The sequence below is a fragment of the Chroicocephalus ridibundus genome, chromosome 2 (assembly GCF_963924245.1).
Source record: "Chroicocephalus ridibundus chromosome 2, bChrRid1.1, whole genome shotgun sequence".
In the NCBI taxonomy this organism is placed as follows: domain Eukaryota; kingdom Metazoa; phylum Chordata; class Aves; order Charadriiformes; family Laridae; genus Chroicocephalus; species Chroicocephalus ridibundus.
Genome location: NC_086285.1, coordinates 143,642,665 through 143,658,317, shown reverse-complemented (window position 1 = coordinate 143,658,317; position 15,653 = coordinate 143,642,665). Strand labels below are relative to the sequence as shown.

At 45.2% G+C, this 15,653-nt stretch overlaps 1 protein-coding gene across 1 annotated transcript in view; it reads right to left on the bottom strand.

The window, feature by feature from the left end:
* Nucleotides 1–15,653, bottom strand: part of LOC134512132 (neural-cadherin-like) — a 61,734-nt gene that overhangs the window by 32,087 nt on the left and 13,994 nt on the right. The window contains exons 2-12 of the mRNA XM_063327211.1: nt 15,302–15,496; nt 14,411–14,636; nt 12,883–13,087; nt 11,740–11,851; nt 7,725–7,974; nt 6,652–6,794; nt 6,133–6,305; nt 5,613–5,781; nt 4,166–4,336; nt 463–635; nt 170–337 (exon numbers count right to left, since the gene is read on the bottom strand). Coding sequence (XP_063183281.1) covers nt 170–337; nt 463–635; nt 4,166–4,336; nt 5,613–5,781; nt 6,133–6,305; nt 6,652–6,794; nt 7,725–7,974; nt 11,740–11,851; nt 12,883–13,087; nt 14,411–14,636; nt 15,302–15,431 — 1,920 coding nt within the window. The 5' untranslated portion in view covers nt 15,432–15,496. The remainder of the gene's footprint in view (nt 1–169; nt 338–462; nt 636–4,165; nt 4,337–5,612; nt 5,782–6,132; nt 6,306–6,651; nt 6,795–7,724; nt 7,975–11,739; nt 11,852–12,882; nt 13,088–14,410; nt 14,637–15,301; nt 15,497–15,653) is intronic.

Genomic DNA, 15,653 nt, shown 5'->3' with positions numbered 1-15,653 from the left:
GACACACACTAACGGGGTATGCGGCTGGGAGGGTTGGGAAGGAAAGAGCACAACGCAGTAAGGTTGGAAAGTGAGCATCCATGCACTCTTAACGCGGAGACAGTGCACAACAGAGGAAGAAGCTGGAATGGAAAGCAGAGGGAGGGAAATAATTGCACTTTTAACATACCACTATCTTGGTGTCACGAATGGTGTTTTCGGGGATGGTTACCCAGTACGTGCTCTGCTCCCACCGGGGCGGCTGGCTGAGCGCGTTGGTGACAGTTACCGTCAGCTCCACAGTGCTGCTTCTGTTCCCTCCGTCTGTTGCTACGATATAGCGACTAATGCGCGTTGTCTGTGGAACAAAGAAGACTGAGGATATTTGCAAACCATTTCGTACAAATCAAGAGACTGCAGTTAACCCTTTGCAATGGATTTGAGGGGTCGGAGGTTGCGCTGTTCCAGGCAGAGCTGCTTTACCTGGGATAGCAGGTGGTTCACGTAGACCCAGCCCGTGCTGGGGTTGATCTGGAAGTACTCCAGTTGGTGCTCCAACATTGAGTATGTGATGGCAGCATTCACACCTTGGTCACTGTCATGAGCTGCAACACGGAGGAAACTGGTCCCCACTGGAGTGTCTTCACTGAGGAAATCTTTAAAATACAAAGGTACTGTCACAGAATCACAGAATTATCTAGCTTGGAAGAGACCTTTCAGAGCAGCGAGTCCAATCATCAACCTAACACTAACAAAACCCATCACTAAACCATATCTCTAAGTAGTACACCTACCCGTCTTTTAAATACCTCCAGGGATGGTGACTCCACCACTTCCCTGGGCAGCCTGTTCCAATGTTTGATAATCTTTTCAGTGTAAAAAATCTTCCTAATATCTAATCTAAACCTCCCCTGGTGCTACTTGAGGCCATTTGCCGTCATCCTATCGCCTGTTACTGTCAGCAGGTCTGGCTCTGATTCACCAGGCTGTGTGTAATAGAAATATTCCTGCAAAACCTCATAGTCCCCTTCGTGGGGGATTAAATGTTTCTGTAGTGAGGCAGGCTGTAAGTATCATCACTAATGGAGGGCCTACAGTCCTCTTTCAGCTTCCCCTTCCCTTTCCCCTGACAGGCTGGGTTTTTAAGCGAGCTGTGAAGTGAAGCAGGTTTACTGACTGCGCCGCTGCCGGCACTCGTGCCTGGCAAACCCCACAGCCGCCCGCCCGCCGCTTCAGATCACAGCCCAGGCTGCCAGGCGCAGCTGCTGATAAAAGCAGGTTGGCATCAAAAGCAATTTCGTCTGAATCGGATTAATCCTGCACGCGAGTGGCGGCGGCAGCATCGCCAGCGGGAGGCAGCAGGTAATCGCGAAGCAGGAAGATGCGGGTGATAGCGAAGATCCCCCCCAAAAGCCCAATGTTTTGGAGAAGCTGCCCAGGGCAAGGATGCAGGGGGCATTTTATATATCCCCTTTCTTCAGGTCTCGCTCCCTGTTCCCTGCAATCCACCTGAGACACAGGCCGTGCCTTTGTGTCCGCAGTCCCAGACAGACTAGTCCTTCTTTGAACCCGCTTCTATAAACATCATCTAAAAATCCAGTGGCAAAGAGTTGCACAGCTGAAGTACCCATGGCACAGCAAAGTTACTCATTTTGTCTTCCTAAAGCCTGATTCCTGGCAGGGACACCAAAAAAATGATGGGAAATCGTGAGCAGTCATTTCCTACTTCACTCTTCTCTATGAGGCACAATTTTATAAAAAGCCATCACATCCCTGCCGGCTGCCTCTCTTCCACGCACCAGTCTTTAGACTGCTCTGATCTGACTTTCGTCCTGCTTTTCCCTTCATCCTCAGCCATCCAGCCCCAATTCCTCCTCCAAGTAGCCACGGGTGCTTGCCCGACCATGTTCTTGAGCCGTTTCCATGCACTCAGGCTCCGTCAGCTCAGCGTATTGAAACTGGCAGCGGGAAGGCTGTCGCAGTTAGGTTTAGACAACCCAGTCACTCGAGTTCATCACTTCTTCTTCAGAAACTGTTTCCTATCTTTGGTCTCCTTTGTATGTGTCTCCTTTAGCATTTTTGAGGTGGGACAATCAGATTTGCACATTATTTATGAAGTGGAGTGGCCATGTTTTGTGTTTTGTTTTTTCTTCCTTAATATCTGCAGTCTGTGGCAGCGAGGCACTAAAACCTTAAACCACCACCACTGCTTACTCCATGCACGCAAGTTTGAGCTTTAATTACCTTCTCTTGTCCCCCAGGACATTTAATTGGCCTAGGATTCATGTCCCCGGTACGTCAGTAACAGCCAAAGCTGCTTTCAGAAGAGACTTACTGGCACTAAAATAGATTAATGAAAATGGAATCCTTTTTTCTGTTTAAATTTATGCCTTTATAGTTGAATCCTGTTAAATCGTATTGTAAGAAAAAATACAAAATTACTTGGAAGGGCCGTGCTCTCTCATTTCACGTACTTCTGCTTGCCGCTGGCATAACTCTAACACTCACTACACCATCCCTACTGCATAGAGTTAAGCACTTCTTTAATGTCTGTTTTGCAGAGAGATGATAAGATGCAAGGTTTAAATCGGGGATTTGACCAACATTCTAGTGCAGCGCAATAAAGTACCAGCAGTTTCCAGGAAGAATAGAAACCTATGACTAATGGCATTTGATCTTGTTAGAGAAGCAGCTATTTTTAATTCTGTGACGTGCAAACATCGATTACTTATGTATAGATGCTGGAAAAGCGCTATGCATAAAGTGACCTCATTATCTGCCATTTCCCCATCCCAAAGGAGTGCTTTTGCTACAGGGCCTTTGCTGGTTCTCTGTGTTCATGAAAAAAGAAGAAAATCTGCCAATTCCTGAGAAGTGCTGAGGTCACCATAATTATCAAATGCGACCTCTCAGCTTCACTACTTTTGAAAAAAATAATCCCAGGCAGTCTCACCTGAAGGACATGTTTGAAGGTACAGAAGAAAGGTTCATCTTTGCACAAACATTACCTTTACCTCAAGGACTTCTCTGCCCCATCCAAAAATATTTCTCTCCAGTGAGATCACTCCCACCTGACTTCCCAGCACTGCTTTGGCCAGGCTTGCAGAAACCATCGGTAGGAACGCAGAAATGGCTATTCCAAATCTGCACACTTTAACCAATTTGGCACTTGGAGTTAGTGGCTATAAGATACTCTAAAAGGTGCAACACGGTTTTCTTTCTATCCTTGTGCATAACTCTGAAGTGTGGATGTCTATTTAGACTGTTTCCTAACAGGTCATTTCTCCTTGTTAAAATCCTGCCATATAAGCATCCAACCTTTAAAATGCTGGCCTCCGTGATGCTAAAGATGACTTATTTATGAGCTGTCTTCATTTTAATAAGTCATTGGTCACTGCTTGACATTTCCACAGAACTAGCAGAACATCTCCAAAATGGAGTTGTTGTCACGTGAGTCATCAACCATTTTCTGCCATTCTTCCCGAGGCAATTATGCAAGGGCCTGCCCTAGTCCAGCAACTAGGGAGTACGCTCATCACTTGTGGATGGCATCAAGTGTAGAGGGTCCGAGTGTACTTAAGTGCAGGATACTACTGGAGAAGCATCAAGTAAAATTAAATGAAAGACTGATGAAAAGCACGTTGTGTGGGGGTGAAAAAGGGAAAGGCACCAGAGCAAGTGGGAAAAGCTAGCTCAGCGGCACAGTCACAGGAGGCATCGGGGCTCCCAGCCAATCGCAGGCTGGAAGCCAAGGATTTCGGGCTATTTGACAAGAGATAAATACCGCTCCAGTCTATTCGAACAGGGGTGCTGTGGCAAAGGGACACAGATGCCAATTGCTCTTCTAGTTGGGGCTGATGACTTCTCAGCTAGGATGTCACGTCATGTTTTGGGACATTGAAGAAAAATGCAGTCTGCAGAAAAACTGGGCATGGAAAAGCTGCAAAGGGAAGGGATCAGATCTGCCTGATCTATAGGAGTGAAGACAGTCAATGTTTTTAAGAGTATTACAATGAATAAAGAGGGCAGTGATCAATTTGCATATTTCCACTGACTGGTTTAAGCAGTAACTGGCTTAGTTGGCAGCAAAGGAAGGCTGGCCACCTAAAATACTGACCACTGTGATAAGGAACTACTAAACAGGTTCATGTTGCGGTACTGGGACAGGTAGTTAAGAAACACTCACACTGATAGCGACTGTTCTCGAACTTGGGGTCGTTGTCATTGACGTCAGCGATGAGAACGGTGACCTGACACACGCCGATCAGTGGTTCCTGTGCCTGGTCGGTCGCCGTAACAGACAGCGTATACTCCCTCTGCTTCTCCCGGTCAAAACTCTGCGTGGTTGTGATGACTCCTGGGGAGGCAGACACCTCCTGTTCTGCATGTCACAGCCTTGGGACTGAATTTGCAGAAAGGGAGCAGCATGTCTCCCGCACAAGAGCAAGCTCTGACCACACACAGCACAACTATCAAGCCTAATCCACACCAACCTTTCCACGTGTGTCTTGGACAAGACCAACTCCAATTCCCCTGTCTCTCCTCTTCTGACATGCCACATACTGCCAGGGGTCAACAGCTTTCTCTCCTGCTGCCCTGATAAGGAGCTTCAGTCTGAGTACCTGGTTATCTCACTCCTCATGGAGCAGAGGACTTTCTCCTCCTCATCAAGAGGCCTCTTTTAGGTTTACTCCAGTGATAGTCCAAGTAACTGAATATCTCAAAGACAGCTCATTATCACTCTGGGGAAGAGTCACACCACAGAAGGCACAAATGATGTGATCAAAGTCATCTCTACTACAGGAGCTGGAGGCTGCTTTGTTGAACAGATTAAAATAGGGTAGAATCACATAGCTCAGTTAATAAATCGAACAATTTTCTCCCAGTATTCAGCTTTTCCTCTTTACTGACCAAGTCCCTCCCTGTCTCAGATCTTTTTTTCTGGTTGGGAGGCTTTAAACTGGCCTTCTGGAGGCCATTTCCAGACCTATGTCTCTACTATGCTAGGATAGTAGCTAGATATGCTAGGATGAGGATCCAGGATTCTGCTGCTCTGTTGTCAGCCCTTCCAGCCTCCTGTGCAGTCCTGGACACGCACATATCACATCTTACTGTTTTGACTATAGAAACATCAACGACATTTATAACTACTTCATCTGAAATGCATCAAGACTGTCTGTCACTGCCCTGTTCTGGTTCTCTATACGCACTGCACTAGGCCTCCTATTTGTGCATGAGATGAGAAATAAACCCTTTTAAAGAACTGTCAGGCCACACTGAAGGGAAGAACACACTCAAGCTGTTAGAGTCACCCTTTCTGCTCTGCATTTTTATAGCTACACTTGATCCAGTAGGAAGATAATTGATGCAGAATAGCTTTTTGTCTTCTCATTGAACTGCGGTTTGTTTCCCTACTTAATTTGTCATTCAAATCACTATCTTCTTATCTTAATCTATGTCCGTGGCTATCCATATACCCCGAACTTTTTTCAGTGTTTATTCTTCAAGCTGCTACTGCTAACACAGCAGTTAGACTGTTAAAGCCTGAGCCCACTTGGACACGCTCACTGTGGCATTCTCATTACAATACAACGCCATTTTCATTTTCTCCCCATAACCTGCGAGCTACTGACCTGTGTCTGGGTCAATGCTGAAGCCTAGGGAAGCTCCGTCTCGGTGCATGAGCCCATACTTCACCTCTCCGTTAACGCCGAGGTCTGCATCGTAGGCCTCTACCTGTAGCACGTACGTGCCTGGAGGCTGATTCTCCAGAACCCAGGTGCTGTCGCTGTAGTAAGCGCACTAAAAATACACCCAAACATCCAACCCTATTTATTACACAGAGCCACATGAATTCACTGCACAGCGTCAATATTTTTTCCAGCCAGTTCTTCCCAGAACTCAGAAGAAAATCACTTCTATTACTTATACTCACAAAGAAATCAAGCTCTAAGGGAGAGGAAAGAAAAAAAAAAAAAGGGAATGAAGACTTTGGTCTTTAGGCACGAAGAAAGCTGGCTGCACGTTCTCTCACAGATTCATTCTGCTCTGCAAACACAGTCCCTTCAGCCCACCGGCAATCACCAGTAGCCAAGAGGAGTCTATAACCCCAATCACAGATGGGAAAAGAATATCTGCAGAAAGACACCTTACCTCTCTGAAGACAGGCTTGTTGTTATTAATGTCGTTAACTCCTACAATAACCTCAGCAAAACTGCTGAGAGGGGTGGGTCCCCCCGAGGCGTTGTCATCTATCGCAGTGATGTTCAGTGTGTATTGTGGCCCTTTCAGGCTGGGGGGTGGGTTTCTGCGGAGTTTAATGATACCTACAGTTGGAAGCATAAAGTGTCGCTTTATTTTACCACATAAACAAACAAACAAAATCAAGAGAGCATCACATTTCTCTGCCGCTGTATTGTTGGTTCTGTTTGTATTTTGGTTGCAAAGCACAGGAATCACTCATCTTAGACCGCAAAGACCTTGGACCCAGGATCCCAACTTCTGGGTGATTGATACGAGCATCGTATCAAAGAGCTAACTGTCACTGATACAAAGCATCCCCATTTGAAGATGAGATAAATATGGTGCTTTCTTATGGTTTTTGACACAGAGGCGAAGCAGAGTCAATACAGATTAGACAGTAAATAACTGTTCTAAAACCTCTTTCCTTACCTTTCTGACTATCCAGTTCAAAGTTGCCCTCCTCGTTGCCACCTGTAATCAGATACCGCAGCCCATCTCCATCGGGGTCCTTTGCCTGAACAGTAGCCACTAAGGTGCTGGGACCAGCATCTTCCGAAAGGAATGTTCTGTAACTGATAGACATGAGGGAGCAACGGCAGCACATTCAGTACCGGAATAGCCATCACCATGTTAACCATCAGCCAAGGATTATAAAGTCATTATGAATGTAATTTTCCTTAAGCTTCAGGCATGCAATCATGCAATCTTTAATCAGTTTAAGGCCAGACTTCCAGCATCTTTGTTCAGTATAGGGTATGTATTTTAAGATTGTAATCCTGCATTTTTGCCTTACGTAATTTCCAAGGATCTTTTGGAAGATATCAATATTTACATAGTACTTTGCACTGCAAAACAGGATCACTTTTCTCATCTCCTAAAGATGAGAAAAAGGACTAGTATCTGTCATGCAGTGTTTGTTATGTCCCTATCTACTAATGGAAAGCATCAGATACTACAGAGATGAATGTAAAACAGTATTTCATTTTGTAAATAAATGTATTTATGTTTTATATTTAAGACATGTCCATACTTTAAACTTGTGCAAAAAAATATAAATTGTATTCGTTCAGGAAAATGCATTCAGAAAACAGGGTCTTGTAAAGTTAGCTTATAATAGAATCTGCTGATGGTAAAATTAAGTTTTAATGTTTGCTAACTACCATCTTAATCTGCCATACATTTATACATGGACAATCACTTTGAGAACTAGAATTCAACACAGTCAAAATCATTCCCTATCGAGTTAGGTCTTTTTTACTCATTCCCTTCTCTCTATATAAAACAGTTGCTCCATAAAGTCAATACACTGGTATCACAACTGGTGTATTTTTTGGATACAACCTAGAGGGCTGACTTCTACAAAATTCATACAAGTTACCCCTCAATTTCACCGGTACTTATAGTTGCACAGAACAAGAAGCGACTGTTTAGCCAAGTGTTATTGAGGTTACAGGTATGAGCAGCACCAGTAGAAACCAAAGCAGGCGTTCAAGCTGGCTTACACGGACTGGGAGAAGACAGGAGCCTCATCATTCACGTTAGCCATTCGAATCCGCACAGACGCCGTCCCTGTCCGAGGGGGATGTCCTTTATCGACAGCTATCACCACAAACTCATACATATGGTTTGCTCGCTCAAAGTTCAGCCTCTGGTTAGAATTGATGACCCCATGACGCGTGATGGAAAAATCAGTGCTCTGGATGAAGTAAGTGATCTCAGAGTTGGAGCCAGAGTCACAGTCTGTTGCAAGCACTGTTAGAGAACACATTTAATAGAACGGTCATGCTGCAGAAGAAGTTTGGTTATGCTATTTCTTACCAAGTAAACTTCAGATACTCTTTTTTTTCTTTTTTTTTTTGAGAACACACGTCATCCAACTCTGTTTTATCCATAAAAGCCTTGTTTTTTGCGGTAAGAGTCTGGGAACTCAGCAGGAGGCTGGGAGTAAAAAAGCAAAACATCTCTTCCCCCGGCTCCGACCCAGCCTGAGGGATGGCAGGAAGGCGGGTTTGCAAGAGAGCCGTGATCCCAATGCTACACAACATGCTTTGTACAAATAGCAGTCAACACTGGTAATTACTGCACAATCAATATGCATGTTGGTAGAACATTATCAGTCATAAACTGTGTCCTCGCTCTCTCCAGGGATGCCGTTCAAATTTAATTAGCTCCCAGCTATGTTATAGCTAAAGTACTTTTTAATTACCTGGTGCTTCAAGGTACAAAGAGTGATTAAGCATTCCTCCCCAGCAAGTGTTTATTCAGTATGTTGTGTGTCCCATCTGCTCAGAAGCAGCAAATCAGCAGAACAAAGAGCTAGAGCTCAAAACGTAGTATCCAAAGTGATTTTTAAGAACAGGAGCTCACCTCTTTAATTACCCTGCCATTTTTCTCACCAAACAATGAGGTTTCTACTCACACCCATGCTGGTATTAAACAAACCCCTTATTCCACCAGGATACAGTCGCAGCCATCGTGGTATCACACAGCTTTTTGGAAGCGGAACAGTGACTGCAGGGCATGGACACCGTGGCAGACAGCTATCGCATCATCCAAAAATGAGATGAAGAGAAACACTACCTAATATTGGCTCAAAGGAGTTAATTCTCCTCAAAGGGGAAGAGAAAGATTTCAAAAAGTGCAGTGAAATGATGTGCTACTTAGTTGCAAAAAACTCATCTACCTCTGCCTGTGGAAAGTTACACAGGGGGGTTTGAAAGGACATTTAGGGTGGTTGTAATACTTTGTTTAATATCTCTCAAAATCCTGCTGTGAATAAATGTTTGGGTGTGTTACAGACTACTAAAGCAAGGGCTTTAGAGTTAATCCCTCTCTTGCCGCACTGAAAGACAAAATATATTAAAAACTCAAGAAAGATTGAAATGAAAGCGACTTAAACCAGTTAAATGTAGTGGTTTAAAGTATTGTTTCTATGAAGGCGTGCAGAAAGTGAAAAACATACTTGATTTGAAAAGTTATAATTTAATCTACAGCGTCATTATGGAGACATTATAATCATTCACAAAAATGCATTTTATGTGCTTAACGATCACACTTCTTTTTCCCCAGATGTTTTCTGGCAAATAGGGAACGTGACGCTTACTTGTACGTGACAAAAACATGCCTTACTTCCCAATGGCAACAGGGAATTCCGTTCCCCTTCCATTTCGTTCCATCCTGCAAACTCATCAGCATTGCAAACGTATTTTGAGGATCATGCAGCAACGACAAACAGGTCTGTGCTAGCTCTACCCATGCTCTAAGCTAGCTTAGTGCAAGCTAACTCTGGCTCAAAGCCTCGTACGATGGCACAAAGTTGCCAACCACAACGCCAAGCCTTGCTCTGCTGGCGCAGTGGTGCAGCTGGAGCATGCTAACCTCTGCCGAGAGCATCCCTCCATGCTTTTCAGATCACAGCTTGCTTGCATCCAGGCATCCTAAAGCACATGCAGAGAGCATAAATCTGCCCATAATGACTAAGTAGACAGACTGACTCAGCTAGTGTAGCATCAGCACTACAAACACGATACCAGCTAGACTTCGAGTGTGTTAAAATAAAAATGGTTGGCGACTGAATCCTACATTTACATCACCCACAGTTTTAACAAATGGCATGTATCATGGTGTCTTTTTCAGTACCGTCGATAGCAACCCAGTCAGTCACAGAATGGCAAAGGTCGTCTTGAATTTGCATTTCTTTTTGTTTGTGGGACATCCAGAGGTTGCAAACATCCCACCCAAGGATGGAGCTATAGCCAGGGCAAGAGCTGCTTTTTTTTTTGCTTTTTTTTTTCCCCCCTGAGATGATACTTACTTTGTCAGTCGGCGTTAGCGGCACAACACTCAACCCAGCACAGGGTACAGTTGACTGCACATACCACTTCGTTGCAGCCACTACCAACGCTGCTCAGCCCTTCAACACCCCATGAGCGTTCACCTGCCCATTCTCACTGACTGTCGCCATTCTCCCACCTCGCATTTTCTTTTTTAAGAACGCTCTTTCTCTTGAAATGTACCCCATATGGCAAGACAACCAAACAGGATGCAATTGCGAACCTTCCTGTACAGCTTTGCTGTTCTGCTTGCTTTGGACATGGGGCATACTTTTCTCCCCCTCAACTGAGTGAATTTTGATCAACTTTACAAGTCTCCTGGGGAGAAGAACATTCATCTTTTTAACGAAAGCCACACGCTTAGGAATTTTTAGGAGCTGATTGTTCCAATCAACTTATTTCTTCCCAAGAGCAATTAAACCAAAAAACGAGCCACAGGAAGCTCTGAACTCCCTCGATAAGTGTTTAGAGAAAGCAGACCCTGCAGCCCTGTTATCAGCATGTGGCTACACAAGGGAAGCTAAGCTTCTTATCACCACTCCATCCTGCATGCGTTCAACTTCGAATACCCGAAATTTACATCGTTGTCTTCAAAAGACACATCTTAGACATATTAATTTTTGCTAAGTCTTGCCTTGGCACTCACCCATTTCTCACATGCTTCACAACCCCTTGAGGTCTCAGCCCATGTTCCCGTTATTATCCCAGTACCTGCCTCTACTTCCAGTTTGAATACAGACAGTGAGCCTGTAAGCATTCTCCCAGTTTCAGGCAGAACACATCTGTGGCATATCTCATATCGTGACAGACTATGTCAGATCTCAAAACATCTCTGAAGGCATTTAACCGACACCAGTAAAACAGGTTGGAGAATGGACTTTAATTCCTTGTCTGTTGGACCCCCTAGACTGAGACACAAGACGCAGCATCATTCAAGTTCAATCCTTATTTACGCAACCACAGTATTTTGAGAGTGACCTTGAAGTTTTGATTGGAATTCGAGGCTTCAAATTATTTCCAACAGCTTTAATCTTTCATCAGGATACTATCCTAGCCTCTAAAAATGTCATCTGTGCACTCGGGGTTTACGTGCAAGTGGTATGTGGCCATTTTAAACACAACAAACTTGGAACAATGACTGGTAAGCTACAACCACAAATATGAAAGTTCACAGGCTTTCCAAAGGTTTCTCCTTTAACACTTTGTACGTCAATTATACAGTGTTAATACCTATTTGATAAAATTAGCTGCCCATTTAAAAAACTGGTTTTTTTCTTAACACATTAAGAAAAAAAAACCTAGTTGCAGTTGCTTCCAGGACACAAAAAGATGACCAAGCTGAGTTAAAAGACAGCCACAGATTTAAAGGAAACAAGTTACAACAATCCAGTAAAGTCACTGCCTGTCAGCTGCCTTAACTGCTCTTGGGATACCCCGAGGTCCCTCCTTGGGCACAGCTATGTGACCCAGCATGGTGGTCCTCGCCTGAAGACACTCCCAACTCTACTTCCAGGATACCTAAAAGCCACCTACAGACCTCCAGGAAAGCTACCATCCACACCTTACAAAGCCAGTGTCCACTGTGGAAGAGCTGGCACTTCCTCACAGTAAGAACATGAACGTGTAACACAAATTGGCAGGTCCATGGCAAGACTGAAACAAAAGGCACCAGGATGGTCCTCACCTTGCAGTAGAGATGTGCCAACAGGAATGGTTTCGGGAATGTTGTCCCTGCTGTAAATGGAGTGCTGGAATTCGGGAGAACAGTCATTTTCATCAGTGATATGGACCATGACCTGAAACAAAAGGACATGTCAAGAGGGAATTTTAGTTTCTACACTTAGGGGAACTGGCACCTCATTCTGGACACTGCCTGGGCAGTCATTACTTTTGCTGCTGTCCCATTCTTGCATCTCCGATGTTAAACTTTTCCTCACCCTACTGTAACACAGAGAAGTATTATCTCCTTCAGTTCCAAGCAGACAGGAGGCAAAGCCAAAGAGAAATAACAAGAGGCATTTCACAGAATCACAGAATGATAGGGGTTGGAAGGGACCTCTGGAGATCATCTAGTCCAACCCCCCTGCCAGAGCAGGGTCACCCAGAGCAGGTGGCACAGGAACGCATCCAGGCAGGTTTGGAATGTCTCCAGAGACAGAGACTCCACCACCTCTCTGGGCAGCCTGTTCCAGGGCTCTGCCACCCTCAAAGTAAAGAAGTTCCTCCTCATGTTTAGGTGGAACTTCCTATGCTCAAGTTTGTGCCCATTACCTCTTGTCCTGTCCCCGGGCACCACTGAAAAGAGCCTGGCCCCATCCTCCTGACACCCACCCTTTACGTATTTATAAGTGTTGATAAGATCCCCCCTCAGCCGTCTTTTTTTCAGACTGAAGAGACCCAAATCCCTCAGCCTTTCTTCATAAGAGAGGTGTTCCAGTCCCCTAATCATCTTGGTAGCCCTTTGCTGCACCCTCTCCAGCAGTTCCCTGTCCCTCTTGAACCGGGGAGCCCAGAACTGGACACAGCACTTCAGGTGCGGCCTCACCAGGGCAGAGTAGAGGGGGAGGATGACCTCCCTCGACCTGCTGGCCACGCTCTTCTTGATGCACCCCAGGATGCCATTGGCCTTCTTGGCCACGAGGGGACATTTCACAGAGTCTAGATCTGAACGCAGCTCAGAGACCAGGCCTCTGCCTGCACCTTAAGGCCTCCTCCCTCAAGAGCACCTTCATGAGTTTTCTAGGCTACCCCTGTGTGTAACTGGTCCCACTAACGAGGTAACGAAGATTGCAGAGGGAGTGGGTAGGAAGTCAAGCGACCCACGTACCTCAGTCACGCTGCTAAGAGTGCTCTCAACTTCCACGGCTTTCAGGAGGAGGTGGTAGAGGTGGTGCTCACTCTCGTAGTCCACGGGGTGGGTGAGGCTGAGCTCTCCGCTCTCCTGCCTCACCCTGAAGAGCCCGCTGGGGTTCGTCAGCAGGGTGTAGGAAAGAGGTTGGCTCTGGAAAGAAACAGCCTCGACAACTGCGACTCTGTAAAGAATGAGAGAATAACCCTTTGCTTCAAAACAACAACAAGAAAAGCTGTCTCCTGAGCACCTAGAAGAGGAAGATGGGGATGACAAAAGGTGAATTGCTCTCTCCCTGTCAATGCTGGCTCAGCTTTGTATTCAGACTGGAAATCCCCGTGCTACAGGGAGCCCTCCTGCTCTCTCTTCTCTCACCAAACCGATCCCCTGACATAGCAAGGTTGGAATAACAATCCATTTCAACCTCCTACTAACGTGAAAACATCTTTTTCTTCCTTTTTGTACCCTTCTAAATACTTGACAGCAGTAACTGGTTTAGCTTCAGTTACAGTGATAACTGAGCTACTATATTTTTGACTTTCTTTGAAGCTGTATGTTCAGAAAAGGAACTGGTTCAGAGATGGATGGGAAACCCGTGAAGCACAGGGCCTTTCCAGACTCTGCTGCCCGCCTTGTCAGGACGTAAAATAAATGTTTGCCTTCCTACTGTGACTTATGCTTTAAAGCTCCACCTCTCACAGCAGTCTCTGGCCAGCGTGACAATATACTTTAAGCACATCTCAGCGAAAGCTCCAGGGAAGGAGACAAATTTCCCTCCTCCTCCCATTCAGGCTCTTTTAAGGAGCAAGTGGCACATCTCCAGCAATTTTTCCTACTTCATCAGCTAATTTTGAGGTTTCCTACTCCTTCAAGGCCCTGTGGCACTGCTCCACCTGCTACTTGGAGCCTGAAAAGCCCACGCTGCTCTCAAGCAGCTGAAGAGTGACAATAAAACCAGAGCCAGCTCGGCAGCATCTCCCCACCGTGGCTTAGCTACTCTTCACGCAACGGCAGAGCCCCTTGGAGACTTAGCTGGATCTATTTGCACTTCACGCGGGTGTTGTTATCTCAAGAGTCTGGCAACGACTTGCCTTTCTAAAAAATTAAATACAAGTCAAGCTGGATACAAACAACTCCAAATCTGGTTAATTAAAAGACAGCATTTTTCAAGCATTCAATTATATCTGAAGTGCTCCAGGAGATGCGTAGCCAGGAGTTTGGCTGCTTTAATACACAATGCAATGCAATAAGACCACAAGAGCAATAAAATAATAATTTCAGCAGAAGTCTGGTAGCCCAGACTGCACCATGTGCCACACTGGAGACTCTCAAACACCAGAAAAGCCATCATTTCTTTTAGAAAACAGAACACTATTTTTAAAGTGTAATAGGCTAACACATACACATAACCCTGAGAAGCAACAACACAAAATTTTCACTTTATTGTGCTCTGTGAAGTTCCTCTTAGACTGCAGGGAGGGAGCTCACCTAACAAAGCTCTACTTACTTTTCTCCTGCCGGAGTATTTTCAGGGACAAACACACTGTAGGACATGTTAGTGAACTGCGGAGGCCGGGAGCCCGCCAGGATGGAAACAGAGGCGTAGGGGCTTTTGTTGCCATACTCATCGGTGGCTTCCACAGTAACCACATACTCCTTGTTCCACGTCAAAGGCAAGCCAGTCGTCATGATAATGCCAGTATCCTTATCTACTTGGAATCGCTCTTCACCACCTATAAGTGTATGCACAAAGCTGGTCTGAAAAATGCCCCACTGCAAGAATCATAGAATCATAGAATGGTTCGGGTTGGAAGGGACCTTAAAGATCATCTAGTTTCAACCCCCCTGCCATGGGCAGGGACACCTCCCACTAGACCAGGTTGCTCAAAGCCCCATCCAGCCTGGCCTTGAACACTTCCAGGGATGGGGCAGCCACAGCTTCTCTGGGCAACCTGTTCCAGTGCCTCACCGCCCTCACAGGAAAGAATTTCTTCTTTGCATCTTCACTATTTTAAGGTAAGGTATCCTCAAATCATCTGCCTATGTCCTTGCACGCACTTCTTTGTTCCTCTCCAGTTGTGCACTCACACCATGTCCTGTTGACTGGTGCAGTGCGAAAGAGATGAGAAAGGGTGAGAAATGGAGCCTTAAGCTAACGGTAAGGCTGCAATCGATTTCAAAATAGAAGTAAAGCAAAGAAAGTGGCAGCAAGAAAGATTACAATCTACATAACTCTTTTACTTAAAGCACCTCTAGTTTCTATTTGCTGTACGTGCTATATCGTTAAGGATTCCCCAAGGGAAAAAAGAAATCTACCAGTGAAATGATAAAATGGGAAATTGTTAAGAAAAATCTGCAACTTAACAGAATTTTACCATTTTTTTCAGAATAGACCTACCTGCAACGAGTGTGTAAGTTATGCCAGCACTGGTGTTTTCATTGTTGCTGTAATATGCGACCAGCTGGTAGATGAGAGTGCCTTTTCGGGCCTCGGGATCGACACGTGCCAGGTAGGGGTATGGGTACATGCCCCAACACAGAAGTTCCTCTTCTGGGGCAAGGAGTGTCACGTGGCAGAGGTACCAGTCATTATCTGCAAAAGATGCACAGATTTATAGACATCTTTTTCACAAACTGTTGTCGGGAATGTTTAAGACCTTATCCATTGGTATCTGTAAACAAACCGAATTGCCCATCACATCCATCCTATCGCGTGCACAAAACATTCAGTACAGATCCAGACTTTGGCA